The sequence below is a fragment of the Nannospalax galili genome, unplaced genomic scaffold, assembly GCF_000622305.1.
Source record: "Nannospalax galili isolate Female #2095 unplaced genomic scaffold, S.galili_v1.0 scaffold526, whole genome shotgun sequence".
NCBI lineage: Eukaryota > Metazoa > Chordata > Mammalia > Rodentia > Spalacidae > Nannospalax > Nannospalax galili.
In genome coordinates, this window is record NW_008354013.1 from 63869 (window position 1) to 89218 (window position 25350).

The 25350-nt window shown below is 49.6% G+C and overlaps 1 protein-coding gene across 2 annotated transcripts in view; it reads right to left on the bottom strand.

The window, feature by feature from the left end:
• The window catches only part of Bace2 (beta-secretase 2), a 113822-nt gene that overhangs the window by 33393 nt on the left and 55079 nt on the right, over positions 1-25350 (bottom strand). For both annotated transcript variants that reach the window (XM_008851094.3, XM_029555027.1), the window contains exons 2-6: positions 24580-24668; positions 13384-13600; positions 9619-9747; positions 8069-8203; positions 6519-6620 (exon numbers count right to left, since the gene is read on the bottom strand). In XM_008851094.3, coding sequence (XP_008849316.1) covers positions 6519-6620; positions 8069-8203; positions 9619-9747; positions 13384-13600; positions 24580-24668 — 672 coding nt within the window. The remainder of the gene's footprint in view (positions 1-6518; positions 6621-8068; positions 8204-9618; positions 9748-13383; positions 13601-24579; positions 24669-25350) is intronic.

Genomic DNA, 25350 nt, shown 5'->3' on the forward strand with positions numbered 1-25350 from the left:
CATGAAGTGGGAGCAGGGAGGTGGGGATAGAGATGGGGTTGAATATGATCAAAATATATTGTATGAAATTCTCAAACATCAATAAAAATTTTATTAAAAAAGAAAATCTCCAAGGCTTGGAGAGATGGCTCAGCAGTTAAGAGCAAGGGCTGCTCTTACAGAGAACCCAGGTTCTGTTCTCAGCACCCACAAAGCAGCTAACAACGGTCTGTAACTCCAATTCCTCGGAGATCTGACACCCTCTTCTGATCTCCATGGGCATTGCACAACACGGGTGCACTTACATATATGCAGGCAATACATGCATACACATAGTATAAAATTAATAAAATATTATCTTAAGATAATCTCCCACAGATATACCCCAGGCTAAGCTGATCTAGATAATTCCTCAATGGAAACTCTTTCCAGGTGATTCTAGGTTGGGTGAAGTTGACAGTTAAAACTTCGAGGAGCTTTTGGCTACCACGTGCTTCCTGGTGCAGTGCCTATTTATTTATTTATTATTTATTTATTTATTTATTATTTGTATGAGAGTTTCACCTGCATGTATGCAAGTGAACTACATGCATGCAATACCAAGACAGGCCAGAAGAGGGCATCGGATCCCCTGGAACTGGAGTTACAGACAGTTGTTAGCGGCCATGTGGGTCCTGGGAATCGAACCCGGGTCCACTTCAAGAGCAGGCAGTGCTCTTAATCACTGAGTCATCTCTCCAGCCCCTGCAGTATTCTCAAACACACCCCTTCAAGGTCCCAGCTCAGATGCCACCTCATTCAGGAAGCCCTCCCTGACTGCTGATTTCACACTTGCACACCACTGTGGCCCTCTCCCGCTTGACAGTTCGTGGCAGAGCCTCCCTCCTGGGCAACTCCTGGCTTCCTGGTGGTGAACGTTCCTGCACTAGGACCTGGTACATCTCAGGACAAGTGTCCCCTGACTGTGCCTATGTGTGCCACCTACACACAGACAATAGTCAGGACACATGGAAAAAACATGAGTGGCACCCAGGGAACAAGAGGAGGGGAGGAAAGAGGCCTGTGCCTGATGTGCCTCTCCTAACGCATCCAGCAGAGCCAGGCCTACATGGGCAGAGGGAGGAGGGCCAACGTCAAGACCGCGAGTGAGAGAGGGAGGTAGCCCGCGGAGCCACAGCAAAGGTGTTGACAGGAACCTGCCCACTGGTGACAGAGCTGGGGTTGGCACCAGGGATAGGAATCGGGGTGAGAGGAGGAGGCTGGGAACGGAAGCTGTCGAGGCCCACACTCCATTGATCCAGGTCCGTACCCAGCAGCTCAGGTGTGAGCAGAGCATCCAGCTGGGCAGCTCACGTGTACAAGTCCTCTGAGCTCAAGAGGAAGGCTGGGCGTGTCACTGACAGATGGTGGTGGTGGGTGACAGGCCACTCGTGAGACTGGGAGAAGCAGGTGAGACTACATACTGAATACTGGGGGTGTTGCATGTAACCATGGCATGTGTTAGGTGCCACTACTGCCCCGGGGTGCACAGCTGCATGCTCCCCCTCCCACACCCTTGTGGGGTTTCTACGCTGGAGCTGATACGCGTTTTCTCCTGACAGAAGTGAGGTGGACTGGAAACAGGAATTCCAGGAAGGATCCTTTCCAGATGAGTTGATCAGGATAGGAACTGGTTACCTTGCTGGATTTAGCAGACTCAAGGGTAGCCAGGCCTCCAGGGAGTGCACAGTGTTGCAGTGACAGCGTATGACCAGATCCGATGTGCAGTGAAGAGTGAGGCTCAGAGAGGCAAAGCAAGCGGTGGAAACGGCACAGCTCAGACCCAGAGGCGTGCTCACAGCCCCCAAGGCTGTGCCCATCAGCCATTTGTCTGACAGTCACCCCAGGGGTGCTGCATTCCAACTTCAGGTTCAAAGTTCTGCAGGGGTGCTGCTGGGTTGGATGGAGCTGCAGTTCCAGAAGATTCCTTCTACACACAGACCTAGCAAATATTCCTTTCTAGAATCCTACCTGAGCAACACATACCGAGGGCCAGAGTATAATCTTTAGCTCCCTTCCACTCTCTTTAAGCAGGAAGAAACCCAGGCCAAGAGAGCTGGCTTCCATGAGCCTTGTGGGTAAAGGGGGTGGACCAACCCGAGTGGCTCTGCGCTGTAAGGCAGAGGCGCACACATCAGAACATGCCCTGCCCAAGGCTGACAACCTCCCGCCTCCCCTTCCCAAGGCAGGTGGAGCATGAAATCACTGGATAATTTTAGACACTGCAAACAAATGTCGTAAGCTCCTTGCTTCTGCCTCGTGGTGCCTTAAGTCATCAGACACTGAGATGAACTCGGGGTGTGAAGGCCTCACCCTGCCACCCACCTGCCCAGGACACAGGCTGGGACAGGTCGGAGTTTGCTGGCTGCATACCTGTCACTCCACACTTGTCCTGGGGACACTTGTAAACCCCTTAGAGCTCAGAATATGAAGGCTGGAGGCACTCACGCTACTCCTGCGGAGGACACACTATTTAAGCCCCGGCACGCGTCCTTATTTTAAGTAGGGTCTGATTTTTAACAAGCATTCTAACTTTACATGGCGGAAAGACTGACTTGGCATTTTTCGGTGTTTTGGATCTAACAGCTGTCGGCAATGACAAAGCTGTTCTGCTTTCTGTCATGGCTGCTCCGGACCACTGCCTGGCCCTGGAGACCAAACAGGGCCCCCTGCACTTTCGCGTTGCCCCTGGATACTGCTGATTCTGCTGGGTACTCTTTCCGTATAGATTTAGGCTTTCAAGATTTGGGTTCAGGCCAACTGAACCCGTCTTGCACCAGCTCCAGCGCGGTGACAGCCCCACACGCAGATTCTGAGCACTAAATGCTTGTGTCTGTGATCCAGCAAGAACCCTGAGTGGACCTGAGACAGAAACAAGACCCACCTCTCCCTGGGTACTGTGCAGGTGTTAAGTACTCCTAACACTCCAATCACTGGCAATGTTAAGTTTGTATTTTAAGCATCCCTTCTGATGCTGTTTCCTGTAAATAAGTAAAGATCTGAGCATGGAGTGATTCGACTCCCTAGTTAGCAGCAGACAGACTCTCACTTACCGCCCTGATTATCAGGCTAACAGCCGGCTGGACTGCCCTCACGCCTCACCAGTCATGTTGAACAGGCCACAGATGCCTTCAGAGTATGCAAAGCTTGCAGCTCACTGCCCGCTCAAGACAGCCTCGGCAGGGGCCGTCTGAAATCCTTGATAGACTCTGCAGTGACAGGACTGATGAACTCTAGATGGCCCTACAACGGGGTTGTAGTTCCCCTGGTGACCTAGAAAAGGGACTCTCAGGACTGGGGCTAAGGCCAGGCTGTGATTGGTCTGAGCAGATGGCTGGGAGTGGTCCACACACCCCTTCTGAGCTATGTAACAGGCTGCTCAGGTCACTCAGGGAGTCACTGGAAGACACTCTCCTGGGCTGCCTCCCCTGGTGTCAGCCTTAGGCCCAACGAAAGCCTTCTCTCTAGGGGTCTTTTCTGTCTGCTTTCAGAAGTGTGGGCTGAGCTGGCAACGTGGAAACGCGGGCGCACAGGGCGGCACAAGGGCTGAGCAGTGGGCCGGCTGAGCCCGGAAAGCTGCAGGGTGACCGACTGACATGAAGACCCTGCGGGACGGCAGAAGCAGCAGCTGTGTTCAGCACCTGCCTTCCCCAGCAGTCCTGCCAGGTCCCCAGGCCAGCAGCTCCGGTAGGAGCCGCCATGGAGAGCAAGGTGGATACAGATGATAGACATCCACATGGATTCTAGGAATCGGAATTCCAGGGCTTGGGATCATGCCACAACTGCTTTATCCACTGAACCATCTCCCTGGCCCCGGATGGTTTTTGGTCTATTACTGGAGAGTTGGGGTAACAAGGGAGAAACAAAGACCAAAGATAGGTAAATAGATACAGATATGGCTAGTTGATAGATGATTGATAGGTAGATAATTGACTGATTGATAGGTGATAGGTAGAAAAATTATTGATTGATTGATTCATAGATGATAGGTAGATAGATGATTTATTGATAGGTGATAGGTAGAGAGATGATTGATAGATGGCAGATGAATGATAGATGATATAGAGAGAGCTAGATTGATTGACTGATTGATAGGTGATAGGTAGATGATAGATGATATATAGAGAGCTAGATTGATAGATTGACTGATTGATTGATAGGTGATAGGTAGATGATACAGAGAGAAAGACTGATAGATGAACTATAGATATTTTGATAGATGACATTATATATGATAGGTAGATGGAAAGATGGGCATAGAGACAGACACAAAGAAAAAGACTCAACTTGCCTGCAGATGGAACCAGCAGGCTCCGAAGGGCACCCTGCTATCAAATAGTGAGGACTGAATGAAATGTGGTCTTATTTACTGTCTTAAGATGAAATGACCCCACACTGTCCCCAGCTGATGGGCTTCTGGGAAGTGATTCGATCCTGGGGGCTCTGACCTCATCGATGGATTACCTCCTTGATGGGTCAGACTATCAGGGCCGTGCTGGGAGGTAGCTAAGCTGGGAGGTGAGGCCCAGCTTGAAGCAGGTGCAGGGGCATCCTTGGACCTGTATCCTGCCCTGGCCCATCCGTAGCCCCTTTGTCTGTGTCCTGAAGTCATGAGCTGCTCCACTCTGTCTCTCTGCCATGATGGACTGACGTCAGGAGCAAAACAAAGCCTTCCTGCAAGTATTTTGCCTCTGACCTCCAGTGCTGTGTGGACTGGGGCTTTTCTTCCTTTTTCCTGTGTATGTGGTGTGAATGGATGCAGATATGCATGTTTACGTGTGTGGGCACGTGTGCATGCAGCGTGCACTTGCACATGTGCATATGTGTAGAGGCCTGACGTTGACACTGTCTTTCAGGGTCGCTCTCTCCTATATTACTGAGGAGGGTGTCCCGCTGAACTGGCGTCTGCCAATTCCAGCTAGTTTAGCAGGCCAACTCGCTCTGGGAGTCCCTGTCTCTGCCTCCCCAGTGTGGGAATTACATGCAGCTGCCTGCCCGACTTTCACACAGATTCTAGGATCTGAACGGCAGTCCCTGAGCTTGCTTGACAAGCACTTTACCCCCTGAACCGATGCCAACTAGTTTATTCCACTGACCCACACTGACTGGAGAGTCGGAGTGACTCTGAAGAGACAATAGCCAGGACTCAAAAACTACAGTTCCTGGGGCTGGGGAGACGGTCCAGTGGTTAGAGCACCAGCTGCTCTTGCAGAGGACCCAGGTTCGGTTCCCAGCACCCATATGGTGGCTAACAGTCATCTGTAACTCCAGTTCCAGGGGATCTGACACCCTCTTCTGACCTCCAAGGACACTGCACACACAGGTGCACTTACACACATGCAGGTAAAACACTCATATACATAAAATAAATTTTGTTTTTAAATTACACTGTTCTCAGCCAGGAGTATTTATATTTCTGAATGTGGACGTACATCAAATGTTACTTTGGCAACCGGCTTTTGTCTTTGGTATGAAGTTTAGATGCTGGTACATTGTGAGCAAAGACCCAAGAGGGATCAGGTCTGGACTTCTTTGCTGTGATCTGAAGGACACATATACGATCTTGTCTTCTTATTATCACATACAGTCATGTGCTACATGATGGTGTTTCTGCCAACGACAGCTCGTGTAAACAGAGGTGGTCCCAAGATTACAAGGGAGGGGTATGGTTCCTGTGGCCTAGTGATATCACAGTGAGGGATGTGAGTGTGACGGCTGTTGTGCTGACAGCTGGGCACGAGCAGGGCAATACGACGGGACAGAAGATGGTGAACGGCTGGTAACTGTGCTCTCGAATCACCCTTGCCATGGTTATTGTGATGCTCTTCTACCTACAAAAATACAAAGCTCACTGAGAAGCCTTGTGCTGTGTTCCACACTGTAGCTGCATTTTGTGCTTTCTGTATTTCTTTTACCTTTTTAGTTATTATTGTTGTTAGAGAGAGCACATGTGTGCCATCCAATGCCTGCGGAAGGGAGGGGGTGACTGTGAAATCAGTTCTCCATTTCCAACTTATGTGGGTTTTGGAGATTGAACTTAGGTCATCAGGCTTGAATAGCAAGCTCCCTTACCCACTGAGCCATCTTGCTGGCCCTTCTGTGTCCCGTGATTGGCCCGTACCACCTAGCTTTGTGTAAAGATGGTCCACGATATCTACATCAGAGAGTCACTCAGCAAAGCTTTCCTCAGTCCACATCCCTGTCATTAAGCAACACAAGATATAATCATACTTTTACCTCAAATAAAAAATTCTTGCACCAACCCAACTACTATTTACACACTAAGAAGCAGTGAGCACTCAGACCAAGTCCTCCGAAGGTGAAACGAAGGTATTAACTGCAGATTACTATCAAGAGGTGAGGTCATAGGCAGTTTAAAAAACAACCCACTTTTCAGAATCTTCAGAGCACACAGAATCAGTTTAGAGACTTACAACAAGCAGAGCTGTTCCCCAGCGTCCAACCTGACTAGAAGATTCCCAAGCCTCTTCAGGACTCACCAGAGACGCGCGGGCCACAGCCTCCACCACTGCGTTGAACACCTTCTGGGGCAGGCGTAGCAGCGTGGTGCCACTGTCCACGATGGCTTTGTCTGCGTTGTACTGAAATGGGGAGGGAGAGGACACTGAGTGTGCCGTGTTCCCCACCCACGTGCCTCCATCCCACCACCATCCCTCGGCATCCGCCGCTCACGCGGCCACAGGAGCTCAGTGGTGGCTACGTGTCGTTTTATACTCTTCGGGCCAATATTCTGACTCTACAGAGAATCTGAGGCCCAAGAAAGGAAAGGGACAGGACCACAGTCCACAGATGCTCCTGGCAGAACCTTTCACCTCCTTGGGGTTGGCCGAGTTACCTCCTTTCCCCATGAGGTCAGAGAGATGAGCCATGGACTTTGGAGGGTGAAACAATCCTTTAGAAGCTACTTCCACGAACTGTTCAAATACCCACTTTCTATTACTTTACAAGAGGAGAAAGGGAAGGACAGTGTTTTCAATGACAACCATATTTGCATTTGGGAAGGAAAGTTAATACCAGAGGCGTATACATGAGAACAGTTTGTGTTCCATTTCATCTGATTCTGTCCCAGGGTTCTTTAATGGTAGATAAGGGCCTCTGATGAACAGTTCAGATTCATAGATTTAAGACTGCGGCACTGGGACAGACCAGAAATTTATCAGAGGTATTTGTGCAAATGTGCTTTTGAGGGCATGTGATAGTCACGGAGAGGGGAAGGGCTGCAGGGAGCCACATGGTGAATGGCTGGTGGGCTTCAGAAGGAATTTAAGAAGGCACATGATGGGCTAAAGAAATGGCTCAGCAGTTAAGAGCACTGGCTACTGTTGCAGAGGACCCCAGTTCGGTTCCCAGCACCCACATGGCAGCTAACAACTGTCTTTAACTCTGTTCCAGGGGTCCAACACCCTCTTCAGACCTCTATGGGCATTGTATAATGCTCACACACATACAGGCAATACACTCATACACAAAATTGGCGCACAAGACTGCTGCTCTCTAAAGTCGTCATAATCCTAACGTTATAACGCAACAAGCAGCAAATACAGTGTGGGGCAGGGCATATGATGTGAGATGTCGTACCACAGCTGTGAGGTCTGCCTAGTGGTGGTGTTCACGCAGTGCCTTTAGGAAACTCTTCCTCCAGAGTTGTCCATTGGGAGGGGGGTGCATGGAGGATAAGCCTGTGACAGGTTCTCTGTTTAATTCTGCTTATGTTTAATCTCCTCTGCTCCCCTATCCTGATAAAAGTCCTCTCCAACAGAGGTCAAGTGCAATCAGGCCAAGATGATCGGTGAACATGAAGATGACGTTCTCTTAACTTCATCTCAAACTAATTCTTCCCTTATCAAGCCAGGATGTCGAGAGGAGGCCGTTTTGGGGTGTGTGTATGGAATTCATTGATTTGAACTTACCATATATAAAGGCCCGCTGTCGCCTTGTAAGGATCCTCTACTACCCTCTACTGTGACACACCTGAGGGCTGATGCTGAGGCCCCTGACCACCCACAGCAGATAGGGCAAAGGTACTCACCTCTCTGCAGTCCAGGTTAAGGCTCTGGCCTCCGATTTCCAGTTTCAGGATCTCTATCTGATAGTACCACTCCTCCTTAATCGGCGTATACCAGATGTCTCCTCTATACAAAGTTGGTTCGATTCCACCCAGGACCTGGGGGGAAATATTTACAGGTGTAACTATTTAGCAGGTGTAAGAGGGGGAAATAGGCTCATATATCAGGAGCCAAGCACTCAGGGAGAAGTAGCGCAAATCGGTACTTTCACTGTATTGTGATTAGTCTACAGTAGAGATGCTTGAACACTGCTATCCATTCAGGGAAGGTTGGAGTGGGGTGTGTGGGGGGGTCATGTCCCATAAACCTTGCCCTAGTCTAACCAAGAGACCCCAGAGATTTGTTTTCCTTATCTGTGGCCTCAGATTCAATAAGACATCCCCCAAATGAATGCACTGGAACAGTTACCCATGCTGACTGGCATTAATTTAGCGCCACAGACGTCAGAGCCAAGGAAAGTAGACCACAAGACCACACTGCTTTGCAAAACCAAGAACGTTAACCACAATCCCAGGCCACCCTGTCCCCTCAGGAGGAGGCAACAAACTGCTGGGAATCCATCAGCAGGGGGCAGTGACTTGGGAACAGGTCCTGGGCCTGCCTCGCAGAGGGTCAGGGTGCACCCCCAGACACGGGTCCCTCTTCTCTACTCCTCTGTCCCCCGACTTCAAGTGCCTGGTTACAGCGCCCCCACCAGGGAAGCTTGGGCTGCGGCACCCCCATGGGGGATGATTTTGATTTTGTTTCAATATAAACCTTTTTGCTGGGTGGTGTGTGGCTGTGTTGGGGTGGAAGAGATGGTGTGGGGGTAAAGGAGGTTGGGGTGGGACAGAGAGAAATGGTGAAGGAAGGAGGAGGGAGAGAGACACAGGTGTCCCCACCAACTATGTGAAATCATGAGTAACAATGCCCTCCTAGAGAGGGGTGCCTGCCAGAGGTCCCCACTGTGCCTCGCTGCTCCCGAGAGCCTTGTGCTTTGCATATCTTCAAAGAACAGTAAGACAGCTAGGGCGGAATTGGAGAAGGAATGAGAGTCATATTTAGATGGCAGGATCATAAGATGAAAGGAATACCTAATTATCCATGTTTTCAAGGTTGTATGACAAGGATTATGAAAATGTTATGGTACCTAAATTTTAAAATTTATTATTTTTATTTTATGCGTATGAGTGTATTGCCTGCCACATGTATGTGCACCGTGCCACGCAATGCCCATGGAGGTCAGAAGAGGGCGCTGGATCCCCTGTAACTGGAGTTATGGACAGTTGTTAGCTGCCAGGTGGGTGCTGGGAGTTGAACCGTGCTCCTCTGCAAGAGCAGCCAGTGCTCTTAACTGTTGAGCTGTCTCTCCAGTTCTGGTACCTTTTTTTTTTTTTTTTAACCGCATCTAAGCAATACCCATACAGTACCTATATCAGGCTGTGTGTCTAGTATTTCCGATCTGGTTTTAATAATACAGAAACATCCCCACCATTTGTGATTTTTCGTCCCTTTAAGACTGAAAGATACCCACAAGACTACCTCCGTTGGTACCAGATCCGGCTACTGGTAATCCAGCCCCACACATCTGCATGGAGAAGACATCCGGAATCTTTGCCTGGGCCACGAGGGAATCAAAGAAGGTCTCCAGAGAGCTTGAGGGCTGCAGGAGGTGGGAAAGAGGAACACTGCTTCACGATGCACAGTGCATACAAGGTCACGGGGGAAGACACTGCCCCTCCCCCCAGGGCTCTTGGTCTTTCTAGTTAGCATCCTCACAGGTAATCAGCACACAAACTTGAGACCAGGTGTGATCACTCAAAAGCCTCCCACTGCGCTCCCTCCCACATGGCATTTGAGGCTGTATTGCAAAAATAAGACAGCAGCTTCAGAAACTAAGATGTTGCCAGGCTGTCTATCACCACGCCAGGAGAGGCGGTGAGCAAGCCTGTGGGCGTAGGTTATTGATCTGGGCTTAGATACTTGAGGTGAGAGAAAACAGTTGTTCCAGGAGCTTCTGTCATGGCTCAAGTCCTAGTGCCTCCCTTTACCACAGCCATCCAACACACAAAGAAAGGCTGACACCCAGGGGCCAGGCAGCCACACCCTAGTCCCCAGGGACTCCAGCCACTGGGAGCTTTGGAAGCCTGGTCTCTTCCCACTGTAGAATTGCACATGACTCTGTGCAGTGCCTCTCCTGCACACAGCTGTATTTTCGGAGGACACCCCCATTTCTCTAGAATAACAAAGATGAATGGAGATGCTTTGGAAATAGCCCTGAGTTGGGGTGGGCCAGCATTGCAGGTGGCCATGAAGGAGTTAGTGGTAAGACTTGAGTTTAGACTTTGGCTTGGACAAATGGAGACACTAGAGAGGCCACCATGAGTTGCCAGGATTTAGGGGGCGGTATTTGAAACAGAGTCTGTTTCCCAGGCACCCCTTGATCTCAATGCCCCTCTTGCCTTGAGCTCCAGAGGGGCTGGGATTTCAGGTGTGCACCTCCACGCCCCCTTGTGTGGTCAGTTCCATAAACATATCAGTGGTGGTGGCAGAGGCTGTGGGTGTCCCCTGATGCCCGGAGACACACTACACAATGCCTGCTTACTAACTGTGACAACTGGAGTGAGTATCAAGCTCCTTATGAACGACACAGAAGCCTCCCACTGGCTCCGTCAGTTTCTATCTGGCCACTCGTTCTACCTCTGCTCCTGTGAGAGCTGGATCCCACTGTGGATCCAGCATCATCTCCACATGTGATCTCTATCTGCAGAGAGGTAGTGTGTCTGGATGGACAGTGAGACAAAGTCAACTGTGGGGTATGTGAGATCTGGTGGGGACTCAGCGTGGTCCCCCTGTCTGAGAGGCAAGGAAGGGTACACACGTCCTTTATGCCTGGCCAACCCTGGGACTCGCTCTGATTAGTCCTCTGTTTTCCAGTCTGGGAAATGGGATTGTGGTTGGCTTCCAGACCCATTCAGAGGCTAAAGAGCCTCCAGGTTAGTATAAAGGGCCTAGCCTGCAGTCTGTTATGATTCCTAAGACTGGGCTTAAGAACCCCCTCAAGGATTTAAAAACCTACAGCTGCTGAGAACCGGTCTCAGAGGACCCAAGGAGGTATGCAGTGGGGCCTGGCATTTGCATCAAGACACCCCCTGGTGGGACTCACCAGGGGCATCAAACACCAGGGTCAGCAGAGTCCTTGGCCAGCCATGCTGTTTGAGACAGGGCACCTAACCTAGACCACCCAGTTGGTCTTCCAGACACGGCCCACTCCTTACAGATCCTGTTGCTGGCTCCTCCCTCTGGCCAGCCTAAATCTAATTGTCAGTAATCTTGGAATTTCACAGAGGATGAGATTAAAACGTCATATGAAGAGTCTGGACCCCGACCTCACCCCAAACCCCAAAGTACTTGTTCACATTATTAATTCCATTTAATTTAGGTTTACTCTCTGATCTTCAGAATAATTAGCGCAAAATCAATTACACTCTTACCCTCCATCTCCAGTCACATGGAGATGTCATGCTTTGCCCAAGGTCACAGTGTCAGTGGAAAGGGACCGAGGAACCCAAGTTTCCACCAGTCTGCACATCTGTGAAGTCTGCCCATGGAAACGAGCACAAAGGGGCTCCTGAGTCCGGCCTGGCTCTGCAGCTGGGTAAAAGTGACCTGAGGCTCTGGTAGCCTCTCCACTGGGGCCCTATGTCTAAACAAGGAGAGTAGGACCTCAGAGTCTGCCTTGTGGGAACAGGAGCGGTGTGAAAGGCCATCCCGTGATGTCCTCAGCCTGGTGCCTGATTGCTGTTGCCTGTTCTCTGGGGGAAGCCGAGGGCTAGGATTCCCCTTCGGCTCCCACCTGCGGCACTGCTGACAGACTGGGGCTGGAACACATGTCCCATAGATGGGAGAAAGTGCTTCCTTTCCAGATTGTCCCGGGCAAGGAGGCCCGAGGCGCACGGCGTATTACTTTCTTGTGCACTGAGCCAGCGTTCAAAGTCCAGGTTGAAACAGGGGGCCAGGGAGTGGCACCCAGTGGCAGGGCCAGGGCAGGTGACTCCTCCCTTGTGCACATAAGCCTGCCTGTCTCGGGGCCCAGGGCACACCCCTGATGTCATATCCGCCCGTCTCAGGCAACTCTTCTGGGTGGAAACTCTGCCACCTCCCACCTTTCTAGAATACCATTATTTCTTTGGGTCAGTGCCAAGAACAACACTGAGAGAGTACCCACTCATGCCCTTCCTCATTTGGGGAAGGCTCTGATTTCTCCCTGGTTATCCTTGGAGGGTCTGGCTATCTTCAGGGCATCTCAACGTGTTCTGGTTACAGGTATCTTCTTAGACAGGACAGCAGCATGGGGCTCTTAGCTAAGGGAGGGCACCTCTACTTGTTGATGGCTTAGCGTCACCCATAGGCCTTATCTTTGTGTGATAAGAATGTTAATGTGCATGTGCCCTTTGAATGTCACCTTAGCACCCCTAAGCAAATCCCACAATCAACGTGGCTCATATTCTGCCAATATTATTTACTTATTTTTAGGTGTATGAGTCTTTTGCCTGCATGTATGTAAGTGCACCTATGCCATGCAATGCCCACCGAGGCCAGAATTGGGCACTGGATCCCCTGGAACTGGAATTATAGATGGCTGTTAGCTGCCATGTGGGTGCTGGGAATCAAACCTGGGTCCTCTGCAAGAGCAGCCAGTGCTCTTAACCGCTGAGTCGTCTCTCCAGCCCCCACCATTATTTTTTTAACAGAACTAAAATAAAGGACAACAAACAGAAATCAAAGCTAAGCTGGGAGGTGGCTTAGTTGGCAATGTGCTCTCAGCACAAGTGTAAGATTCTCCAGAACCCAAGTAAAAAAGCCGGGCATAGCAGTGCATGCCTGTAATCCCAGAGCCAGGCAGGTGGAGACAGGGGCTCCCTGGAGTTTGTGGCTGGCTAGTCTGGCCGAATCAGTGAGGTCCAGGCTCAATGAAAGGTCTTCTCAAAAATAAGATGGAAGCCAAGTGAGGAAGATGCCTGATGTCAGCCTTTGGCCTCTACACACACCTGTGCACATGCCCTCATCCCCCCATCCCACAAGCTCAAGGCTAATGTGACGTTTCAAGTGTGCCATTTACCTTAAACTATAGTTACGTTATAGAAATGCTTGGAAGCCCGTGTGAGTGCTGGTCTCTTTCACCCATGTGACTCTCAGTGGAAGCCACCCAGGCTGGCCCAGGACCCCACGTTCAATGACTGGTTTTTGCAGTCTTATCCCATCACTTGATTCACTTGGATCTATGGACCTGCCTTACCTTGGCCAACGCGGCATAAGCAAGTCCCAGGATTCCATTCCACTTAATCCCAGGCAGAAAGAAATTCTCCGACTCAAAAATAGTGGCAATGTTGAGAAGGAAAGAGCTGTTGAAGCCCTTGGGGATGCTGACGACGTCCTCGCCCACCAAGCCCGTCCAGCTTCCCTGTGTGTACCTCACGGTGACGTCAAAGCCCTTGGGGCGGTACGTGCTGGACCTGCCAAAGAGAAGAAACGTCTTTGCTGTCCTGTCCACGAGCTCATGCTCTCTGAACCACGATGGTGACACAGCCGATCATCATGGCTGACAGTGTCGTATACTGTCTATGACAAGTGATGCTTACTGACAGCAGTGTTCGTGTTGATCAAGGCACAGTCTTTCCAGACATAAGTATTAACTCTTAGGGAACTCTGTTTCTGTGTCACGTGGAAGGGATGCCATGGTGTCGGTATGAACCCCATGAGTTTTGGTCTCCCCCGTTACCAGGTTAAGTGTTCACTTAGCCATATCAGCCTCTGAAGGACACTGGGGTGGTGCTCAGTAACAGAGGGACGAGCTCTGTCATAGAGCAGGAGGTGCCACTATTTGACTCAGCAGCAACCAAGTCCCACCCCCAGGCCCCGGTCTCTCCAGCGTGATCCAGAGCTGTCCTTGCGTCAGTCCTTCCCTAAGACCTCAAACGTGGTAATCTTTGTATCAGAAGGCAGTTGACAAAGCTGATGGCAGCTGTGGGGCAGAGCACTGTGGTGTGAGCTAGAACCTGGCACGGGGGCAACACTGAGAGTAAGGGGTCCTGACACAGTGTTACGAGAACACAGGCAGGTGACGGAGAAGCAGAGGACGGTCCTCGCTCTTCGGGCTACACTGTGAGGAGAGACGGAGCACCTGACGTGAAATCTCACGCCATGCTGAAGTATCAGGGCAACCAGAGAGTAGGGCAGGGAGAGGGCTGAGCAGGTGATGTGGGGGAGGGGTCTCTGTGGTAGGAGACCATCTGTCGGAGTCCTCAGTGGACAATGGAGGTAAGCTCTCTGGGAGAGGACACCAGGAGGGAGGGAACAGAGGTCAAGGCCCTGGAGGCTCTAACCATGCAGGGCCATCTTTATGGCCTTATGAGTTTGAAAACTCTGCTGGACTGCAGGAAGGGACCCTTCCTAGGCAGCCCTTGGGCATTCAAACCAGGCTCCTTGAAGAAAAAGACCAAATTCATAAGTGAGGGTCAAATCACTGAGTATTTCTCATGGTTGCTGTTTGCCTGCAACCCCGTATCTCTCAGTTTTAAGTCTGCAATGTTAACACACATTAATGTGTCTCTGTTTGGGAATACTCGGACCTGTGCAATCTTACTTGGGGCCCAGAGGGAAGTTGTGAGAGATAATAGGGCTTTTTACTGATGAACTTTAAAATTTTTATTTACATATCTCTGTGTGTCTGCCCACTTGTGAGTGCAATGCTCATGGGGACCAGAGGAGGACGTCCGATCACCTGGAGTTGGAGATACAGATGGTTGTGAGACACTTGATGTGGGTGCTGGAAACTGAACTTGGGTCCTCTGTAAGAGCAGCAAGTGCTCTTAACTGCTGAGCCATCTTGTCACCCCCCCTGCCCCCATGGAATTATTTTGACATATGTAATAAGCTTTAAAAATGTCAACTGTCTTTAATTCAGTAATAGCTCTTCCAAGAGTCTGAGCCTGAGGACACATCCAGGAAACACTCCAAGGTCCCAGGAAATCATTATGCTTCATTTCTAAGAGGAAACATCATGGAGACAACCCAGTAAAAAGGGAACAGCTCAGTAAATGATGATTTATTCATTATTGTGGGCAATTAGAAGTGGTACTTACTACAAAAATTTAAATTTTTGTTGTTTTTATTTTTTCACGTGTTATGCCTGCATGTATGTAAGTGCACCCATGTCATGCAGTGCTCACAGAGGTAACAAAAGGGTGCTGGATCTCCTGGAACTGGAGTTACAGATGGTTGTTGGCCACCATGTGGGTGCTGGGATTCGAACCCAGGTCCTTCCTCTGCAAGTGCAGCCAGTGCTCTTAACAGCTGAGCCATCTCTCCAGCCCCTACTAAGAAAATTTAAATGACAGAGAGAAAAGTCAAAAGGAAAACTTCTACATGTGGCAAAATCTTCTTTGAAACTATTGGCATGTAACGTCAGCAGTGTTGCGCTGAGTGGTGGATTTGGGGAGGAGACCCCTGTTCTTGTGAATAACCGTTCCACATTTTCTGCACACCTGACTTTTATAACCAGGACAAAATGTTATTTTAATCATGTCAACAAAGTCTGGAGCAATTTAATTCATTCTCATTTCATTAATGGGGTACAGACTTTGCTTACTATTTAAGGTCACTCCACCATGGTCCTAAAAGAGACAGAAAGTGAATCTTCTGTGCACAGTATAATGGTTGATGTTGTCAACATGACCTGATTTGGAATCACGTAGGAGACACTTCCCAGTGCGTCAGCGAGGACATTTCTAAAGGGGTTTAACTGAGGATGGAAGACCCACTGTAAATGTGGGTGGCACTATCCCATGGGCTGGGGTCTCAGACTGAATAAAAAGGATTAAGAGGCCGGAGAGATGGTTCGGAGGCTAGGAGCACTGGATGTTCTTGCAGGGGATCTGGGTTGAAATCCCAGCACCCACATGGCAGCTAATAACCATCTGTAACTCCAGTTCCAGATCATCCGATGCCCTCTTCTGGCCTCTGCGGGCACTGCACAACAGGGGTACACTTAGATGCGTGCAGGCATGACACTCATCCACACAGAATAATAAATTTAGAAAAAAGGGTACAGGAAGCATGAACACCAGCACTCAGCTCTGTCATGCGACCTAAGGCCTCAGGCTCCTGCTGCCCTGACTTCATCACCATGGTGGACTGTACCTTGGACTGGGAGCCAGAATAAACCCCTTCTCCCTTCCTTCCTTAAGTTTCTTTTGCCTGGGTATTTTATCACAGCAAAGGAAAAGAAACTAAAACTGTAGCCTCAAATTCTGAGACAAAATAAACCCTCCCTCTTTCTGGCTGCCACTCTCAGGCATTTTGTCATAGCAACAAGATACGGCATACCCATCTCCTGAGAGTGGAGGGGTAGAGACAGAAAAGTGGGAGCAGATGGGGGCATACCGTACCCCCAGTGATCCACCAGAAATTACCCATGTGAGATTCACAGTAAGGCCTATCAGGACTTGGGTATTTGAGAATGATCAAATGCCAAGTTTAGTGTCAAGGCAAATCTGGGGTGCCAGACACACAGGAGGGGGTTAGAGTGTCTGTGCTGAGAAGCAGCAGGAAAAGACCAAATTCTTCAATTTCCTTTTACACATGGACCATTCCTCAAGTTCAGAAATGCTTGTAGGGAGCTGGAGAGATGGCTCAGTGCTTAAGAGCAGTGGCTGCTCTTACAGAGGACCCAGGTTCAGTTCCTAGCACCCACATGGCAGCTAACAATGGTCCATAACTCCAGTTCCAGGAGATTTGACACCCTCTTCTGAACTCTGTGGTCATTGCACGACATGGGTATACTTACACACACAGAGACAAAACAGTCATACATATAAAATAAAAGTAATACAATATTTTAAAAATACTTGAACATGGACCAGGCGTGGTGGCACATGCCTTTAATCCCAGCACTCAGGAGGCAGAGGCAGGCGGATCTCTGTGAGTTCAAGGCCAGCCTGGTCTACACAGTGAGTTCCAGGACAGCTGGGGCTACAGGGAGACCCTGTCTCAGAAAGACCGAAAAAAAAACTTGAACATGACAGTGTAGGAGCTGGCACACCTTTCCTATGAAGGGCCCACAGAGAAATAACCTAGGCTTTGCTCACTTGAAGACTCTACTGCAGCTGGTGTACAGCTGAAGAAACAGCCACAGATGGCGTAGAAGCAAATGTGTGTTGCTGTATCCCAAGAAAACTTTGATTATAAAAGCAGTAGCCAGCCAGACGTGGCCTGCTGTCTCTGGTCTGTGGACCGTTGGTCTAGCCGATTGGCCGTCTGCCCCTTACAGTCTACAGGGCTGGGGCTCCCCTTTGAAAGCTGTTTCGGTTCATCTTCCGGCTACGGCCTGTTCCTTAGAGTAAGAGCCCACACCGCTGGCCTGAACAGTCACACAGTGCGTTCTCCTTGGCTTCCCGCTAAGACTGCTGGATATTTGGGTGCTGCTTGCAGAAAAAGGAAAATTATAGTGCCGAGGTTCACATTTAAGGACTCACAAGTTCAAACTCTGCGTATGACTCAGGACCGAGTTATGGAACTTGTCCATACCTCGGCTTCTTAAATTAAAACATGGGGATAACCTAGCACAGCACCTTCTCAGGTTAACTACATGAAATACTTAGACCAAAATCCTGGCACACACCAGGTTCACAACAAGAAGATCTATCAGTATAATTACCTAATCACTTCCTATCGTTCCCTGATCCGTGAGCTATTCAAGGTGTTTCTTCTTGTTCTGGAAAATATTCCTATTGAACAACTCTACTCAGTGTCCTAAACTGTCTCAGGCTAAAGTCCAGGTGGCTTGTAAAAAGGGATACCATTCCCTGTATGGAAGACTCAGCTGAGGAGTTAGGGGCTGGGATGGAGCTTCAGGACCAAGTACAACAGGCTTCTAAATGGTCCAGTTCTGCGATTGGGACCAGTGCTGCCCACAGGACCTGCTCTGATGGGGGTGACCATCTCTGTCTCTGCTGTCCAGTAGGAAGCCACACATGGCAACCCGAGCCCTGGACCATGATGATGGTGCTAAGGACAGAAATTTCCACTCCCTTTAGCATTAATCAGATGGTTCTGTGCAGTTCGTGCTAACCCTTACAGAAAACACAATCTGAGATAATGTGGGAAAAGCTCTAATTGTAAGCGCATCCTCTTCTGGGTTTCTTTACCGAACCTCAAAGGTGGAAGAGCCCCGGACAGGCCTCAGGGGCAACCCTGCGGGCTATTAGCACACAGTCTCCATCACTTTAGATGAAAAAGATCCCTAAATCTTCATTGACTATCATGCTACCTCTTGGCACCGAACTGCATTAGCTCTCAACCGCTCTGCACATTAATTAAGTATATCAAGAGAAAAGCCGAAATGAGCATCTCACTTGCAAGGTCCATTCCCTGGGTGACCAGGAAAGCATCTGCTCATAGCAACAAAAACAGTTCAAACCAGATTCAGAAGACATTCTACCTCTGCTCAGAGAGTTTGGGGGAAGCAGAACTAAAAAGATTCATCAGAAGAAGCGGAAAGCAGAGCTGCAGTCCACCTTCTATTTCAGGAGGAGCCGCCATTAAAGAGGATGCTGGGGGGCAGACTTCCAAAGCCCCGAGTCCTTGAGTAGCTCCGCTTCTCCCCAGCCGCCCTACCCAGGGAATGTTGAGGTTCCTAACAACTGCTGCCCACCAACTTCTGGGCTCTTCTGTATGCTGCAGAGTTTGGCATTTACCTTTGGACTTGCTGGCCTGGCTCTTGTGATCAGATGTCCCTCTGAATTATCTGTGCTTTTTGGCAGTCTCCTGAACTGAAATAGGATCCTTAGACCTGTTCAGGTGGTTCAAGTTCTCAGGCTCAAGACAACAAAACAACAACACCACAACAGCCCTTGCTGAACAGGTCAACCATAGCAGGTTCAAGAAGCTCCTTAAGCAATCATAAATAGACCTCTCACCACTGCTGGGAAGGCACTTGTGGGCCAGTCTGGGCTTGGAAAAAAAGAGTCCCCAGGTGTTCTGCAGTTCCCTAATCCCACTTACAGACATCAGGGGCAGAAAATAAATTGGACCATTGCTTCAGTACCTCTGTGGGCTTTACCCCAGATGGAGTGCAGGAGAGAGGCAATTTTAATGAACAGGCACACCTAAGCTCCTGAATAACAGAGGGGCTAAGGGAGGTGCATATTAGACCTTCACCAAGCCAGTCGGTTGGAGGCAATTTTATTGGTTCAAAAACGAACACAGTTAAAAATATGTAGTTCTTTTTCCTGCTGCTGCACAGTAATTCACTGGGGTATTCAACACTTGCAAAGAGGCCTTGTGATAGGGCAAGTCACACAGATGACTCACGGCGGCCAACATCTTCCAGAAATCAAAGAGATCGTCTCAAAGAACCCTAAGCTCAGTCTCCAATGACTGTACAATGCTTTAGGAAGCACAAAACCTGACCATCTGAAGTCGGGGGGCTTGAATCAGAGGCCAACAAACCCAGCCAGGATGCTTGTTATAATGAAGAGATCAGAGGGCCAGGCAGACACCCAAACATCACAGGGCAGGGAGCTGCATCTCCAAAAAAGACATCTTTATCAGAAACTGGAACGGAAACAGGCTGTTCTCTGGTTTCCATCAAGTACAGTAGTTGAAATTATACCTTAGATCATCAGTGACGTCTGGTACTAGATAAACTAATGTACAGTTTACAGCAAGACCAAAAACTTTCAGCCATCGTCTATTTGACTGTAAGAGAAAAACGAGCTTCCTTCTGTTCGGCAGTCTGACCAGGAGGAAGTGGGGACAGGGGCAGGGCCACAGAGGGACGCCCTGGGCTCCTTAGACCTGGGTATGTTTTGCTGTTTCCCTTTAGTTACTCACAGGAGGAGAAACAGATTTGAAACTCCAGTGGTCAAGAAGCTGGGGGGCTGGTGGGGGGGGGCTCACTCTCTTGGGGGCTAGCAGGATGGAAAGGCATACCTTGTTAGTTTTTGTCCGCTTGACACAAACTACAGACACCAGGGAAAAGGGACCCTGCACTGAGGAATTTCCTCCATCGGACTGGCCTGTGGGTGTGTCTGGGGGGCATTTTCTTGATTATTGGTTGATATAGGAAGGCCCAGCCCACTGTGCACGATGCCATCCCTGGGCAGGTGGGTCTGGGCTGTATAAGAGAGAGATTTGAGCTAGCCAGGGAGAAGAAACCGGGGGAGCAAGCCAAAGTTCCTCCAAGGTCTCTACTTCAGTTCCTGCCTTCAGGAGTTCCTGCCCTGACTTCCCTCCATGACTGACCGTGACGGGGAAGTGGAAGCCAAATAAACCCTTTCCTCCCCAAGTTGCTTTTGGACAGAGTTGTTTTTATCACAACAACAAAGAAACCAAACTAGGACAAAAGACAGCCATTGCAGTGAGAGGACAGCCCTGGAGTTTCTACTGATGCAAATGCGGACAGGCCGGGGAAGCCCAGCCTGCAGGTATGGATAAAGGGACCCCTCTGCCCTCACCTCTCACACACCTGGCTAGAGGCACAAGGCTCATTTGAACAAGGAAGGAAAGGAAAGGCAGAAAAATGTCTCTTGTGGAAGCCCGGGGTAAGGACCAGGGTTCATACAAACAGCAAACACAGTCTGTGAGAAAGATGTGAGTTGTTTACAGTTGGTTACACCCTGCACACATATTGGCGGTGGTGACTATTATTTGCCCCTGCGAGGATCTGCGTGGGCATGCCAAATACTGCCTGTGTGGAGAGGCGCACTTTGGCCTTGGTGAGGCTGGGAACAAAGCTATCAAGAACTGCCAAATATTTGCCTCCTGGCTGGACATTCCCACCCCGGTGCTACCTGTGCACTGGCCCCAGGTCGTCCACAGCACCCCAACTCAATACCTGACCCGGGCTTTGCCGCTTCCGTCTGCCGGATCTTATACCCACAGATGTGCGATAAGAAATTACATCTTGGGGAGGGCGGGCTTTGCACCTGCTCCAAGCGTCCTCCTCCTCCAAATCCTTCTACATCTATGTTCCCTCTGTATGTCCACCCCACCAGTACGGGGAACTGAGAAATCTATGGACCAGACCAGAACCCAGCAGTGGATGCACTGCAGAGCTGGTGTGCTGGAGGAGCGGTTCTTGGAGGGGAACGTGCTACCCCCTGGGGCAGGTCTGGGAAATGATGACACTGGTCAGTGCCAAAACGGCTACTGTTCTAGAAGGTGCAAGGAATCATGTAAAATTGAGAACTGTCCCCTGCCTCACAGCTTCCCAAAGGCCCTGGGCATACACAGGGTGGAAAGTTTGTCTGTCTGAGCCCCGGGAGTGGCATCCCTTTCTCGTGCGCCCTAAGCATTACTGACAGACTTAACACACATTAGTCATTAGGCATTGATGACTAGTGAACATTGCAGATGACACTTTCTTTCCTTTTTTTAAATTTAAAATTTTTATTTATTTTTATTTTATATGTATGAGTGTATTGCCTGCATGTGTATAAACGTACCCATGTCATGCACTGCCCACGGAGGTCAGAAGAGGGCGTTGGATCCCCTGGAACTGGTTGCTAGTTATGTGGGTGCTGAGAATTGAACCCTGATCCTCTGCAAGAGCAGCCGGTTCTCTAAGCTGCTGACCCATCTCTCCAGCCCCACTTCACCAGGGCTCTTCACCATTTTGGAAACGTCCCTCAGCAGGCGCTGGGTATCAGTCTCCATCAGCCTAACGAGTGCATGTGCACAGCCTTCAATCTCTCCTTAACGCACCTTAGTGGCCAGCCAGGGGATGGCCTCAGTCCTGAGGACTCACTCACACCGTCTCATTTTCATCCCTCTATCTAGGCTTAGTGCAATTTGTCCCAAATACCTCGGACATTTCTAACTGAGGATTTGGGAATGTTTGTATATACATATTGACAGACTCTGGAGAGGGGCTCAAAGTCTAACTACAAAAGTAATTTTCGTCACATACACAGTATGAATACAGGTCATTTTAGTGCACCTGTGTTGTGACCAGCCCCCCTTACACAAGATCAGGGGTGGAGTTTCCACTTGCAGGATTATGTTGCGGCTTGACATGTTTGAGGGCATGTCAAGTTTTCAGATGAGAGTCTTGCATTAACTCAAGGTCATCAGAATTATGGGCACAGGTAGATACATTATCTTCAGTTTCATGTTGGGATATTACAGGCATTTGTTGCAGGAAGAGGGTGCTGGGCTAAGGTGTGGGAGCTGCTGGTATTGAAAGTGGAACTCAGGGGGCTGGAGAGAGGGCTCAGCAGTTAAGAACACTATTCTTGCAAAAGACCTGGGCTCGAATCCTAGCACCCACATGGCAGCTAACTACTGTCCTTAACTCCAGTTCCAGGGGATCCTAACAGCCTCTTCTGTCCTCCACAGGCATTGCACGACACAGGTGCACTTACTTACATGCAGGCATAACACTCATACACATAAAATAAAAATATTAAATAAAATTTTTTTTTTAAAAAAAGAAAGTGGAACTCAGGTAGGCTCCTCACTCCTTGGCCTCCCAGGATGCAAGGACATATGAGGGATCTGGAGCAACTCTCTGTCCTGTCCCAGGAACAGCAGTCCAGAGCACAGGATGGGAGGGGGATGGGGGCAGTACAAAGACAGAGGGCTGGGGGAACCACTCGGGAAATCATCCTAGCCCAACCCGACTGGCACACACACACACACACAGACACACACACACACACACACACACACACAGAAACACCACCCACTCTACACACATGTTCATGGCAACAGCAACAACTTCTGGGTGTCTATCAACCGCCTTGCTTCCAAAGTAATCACCAGACAGGTGTTGTGCCTGGAATCAACCCTGAAATCTTATCACTAAGTGGATTACTACAGAAGCTCTAAGTTCCGTGAAGGAGGGGCTGGCCCATCGTTCTGAGGTGCTGAGGTGCCACCTGGCACTGGCAGCCTCTGCCCTCTCCTTAGCGGGTAGTTTCAGCTGTGCAAATAGTGATGTTTCTGTCACTGGAGTAGAGCCGAGATGTCGTGTGGATGGGACCAGCACGGGTGGGTGGCCTTCCTCTGCAACTTCTTCCCCGCTCTGCAAGACACGACTTTAATAAAGTGCTCGGCAGTTTTCATTTCTGTCCCCCTTTCCTCTGCTGGAGCTTCCCTTCGGACCCCAGAACAAAGGGCTATGGCTGAGGAAGAAGCGAGGAGACGTAAAGGACGTGCAGGAGGGGGCTCTGAGGTGGCAGGGGTCACCCTACAGACAGCTCATGACCCTGAAAATCAAACCCTTGCTAGTCAGCTCACTTGTTTGGCTTGCTGAGCTTAAGGTTTAGTTTCAGAAAAATGGAAGAGAATTCAAAATGTGTACAGCTTTAAAATGGTTTCAGGTTCTCAGAAGCAGGTAACTGAAGATCCTAGGGCTTCTAAACTAGACATGGACACCAGGCTGCTGGGGGCCCTTCCTGCATCCTACTTGGGCCTCCTTCAAAACTGGGAGTCCTGGTAGTGGGGGAAGCTGGCTATGTTCAAGCCCGTCGCTGGGTCCCAGTCTTCCTTTCCACCCCATCATTACCCCTTCTTGGCTGTTTCTCTGGATTGGAACATTCTGGACCTAGAAGGTACAGTAGATTATTCATGAAACTCACAAGAAACTCACAATACTGAGGAAGCTCTAAATCTTCCTTGCAAGATTCACAAGCCCCATCCCCCACCCCCTTTGAGGTGCCGGGGAGAAAAGACTCTTCTGGAGTGGAGCTGCCCGCAGGCCGTGCACGGAACTCTGGTGGTGCGGCCTTTGCAGGATGTCACTCATGCTGGGTGGACGTTTTGCATTGTAGTTGTCCAGGTCAGCCACACTCCTGGAAGGAACCCCAGTAAACTCACTGGCTCATCAAGGTGGACTTGGATGGCAACCTTTACTCCGTCTGTCACCAGTGAGGTGGAGAGATACAACCTCCCATGAGTCACAGATTTCTTTCCCAGAAACACCTGGCACCACTGGTTCCCGTGAACCACACCCAAACCTCTCCTGAGCTACAGGACTCAGTGCAGATGGGTAGCCGCAGACGCATGCCCGGAGCTGGGGGTTGGAGACCGACCATCACTCCGCCTCTGCCTCGGACAGCCTCACACTCCTGTATGCAATTCCCCTTCCACAGCTTCTACTTGGATCATAATAAATAGCAAAGGTTCGTGAGCCTCCTGCAACCCTGGTCTAACCAACAAACTTGTACTTGAAATTTCAAAACGCGAATTTCATGTGAACATACCAAGGCTTTTAGGAGAACCAGATGCTCAATGAGATAGACATATATGTGTGCATTTCGACATATGTGTGCATTTAGGTACATATGGTACACAAACATACAGGCACATACACAGCTCCCTTAAACGAGACAGACAGCTTTCTGCTTGTTCTGTTCTAGTACATTCTAAAGGATGCCAATCCAGGCGGTCCCCCAGAGCCAGCCACCGCAGCCGTGTGTGCGCCACTCACCTCTCTGAATCAAAGTAGGAGTCTATGTAGGGATGTGGGGCCCCCGCCACCGCAAAGTTGCTGCTTCCGGTGTCCACGAGAATCTGTAGCTTTTATTTTTTAAGGAGGAAAAAAAGATTGAAAAGTTTCAAGTTATTTGAATGAGTACCAAGCACGGCAATTTATCAGTTGGTACAAACCCTCTACTGTCTTAGGGAGAAATGCTGCTATAGAATTAAAAGCTGAACACGGCCCAAAGAGAAGCTGCTGTAAAGGGAGCGGGTTTGCCTCAGATACTCAGAGCCTTCAGAAACAGTTCTGTGAAACAGTGGGGTCCCTTTAAAGTCATGGGGTCCCTTTAACGAGGTCAGGTGTGAGATTCTGCCCAGGTTCCTCCCTAGCTGGGAACGCCTTCTTCCTGCCTGTCCAAGCATTTCTTGGCAAACCAGGTCCTCTATGGTCTTCTCTTCCCTGGATGCAACCGCTGTCTTCTGTTGGCCCGGATTGGTTTTATGGGTTTGTGAACACTCTAGAACTGTAATCCTGTGGTTTCTGCTTTCTGTCCAGTTTGATTTCTTGGCTTGGCAGCTTTGAGAGTCTCTCCTCTTGTGGATCCACCCTTTCCGTTTTCTTCTAGCTGCTTGGCCCTGCTTCCCGATGGGCAGTTGTGACGCCTTTAGCTGTAAACCTGGATAGGTAAGTCTGCTCGGTATAATCCCATGTTTTTGTGGCTTTCTCCTCTTAGAAATGAAACCTGCTGGGTCACAGGGTGGATGCCATATATACATATAT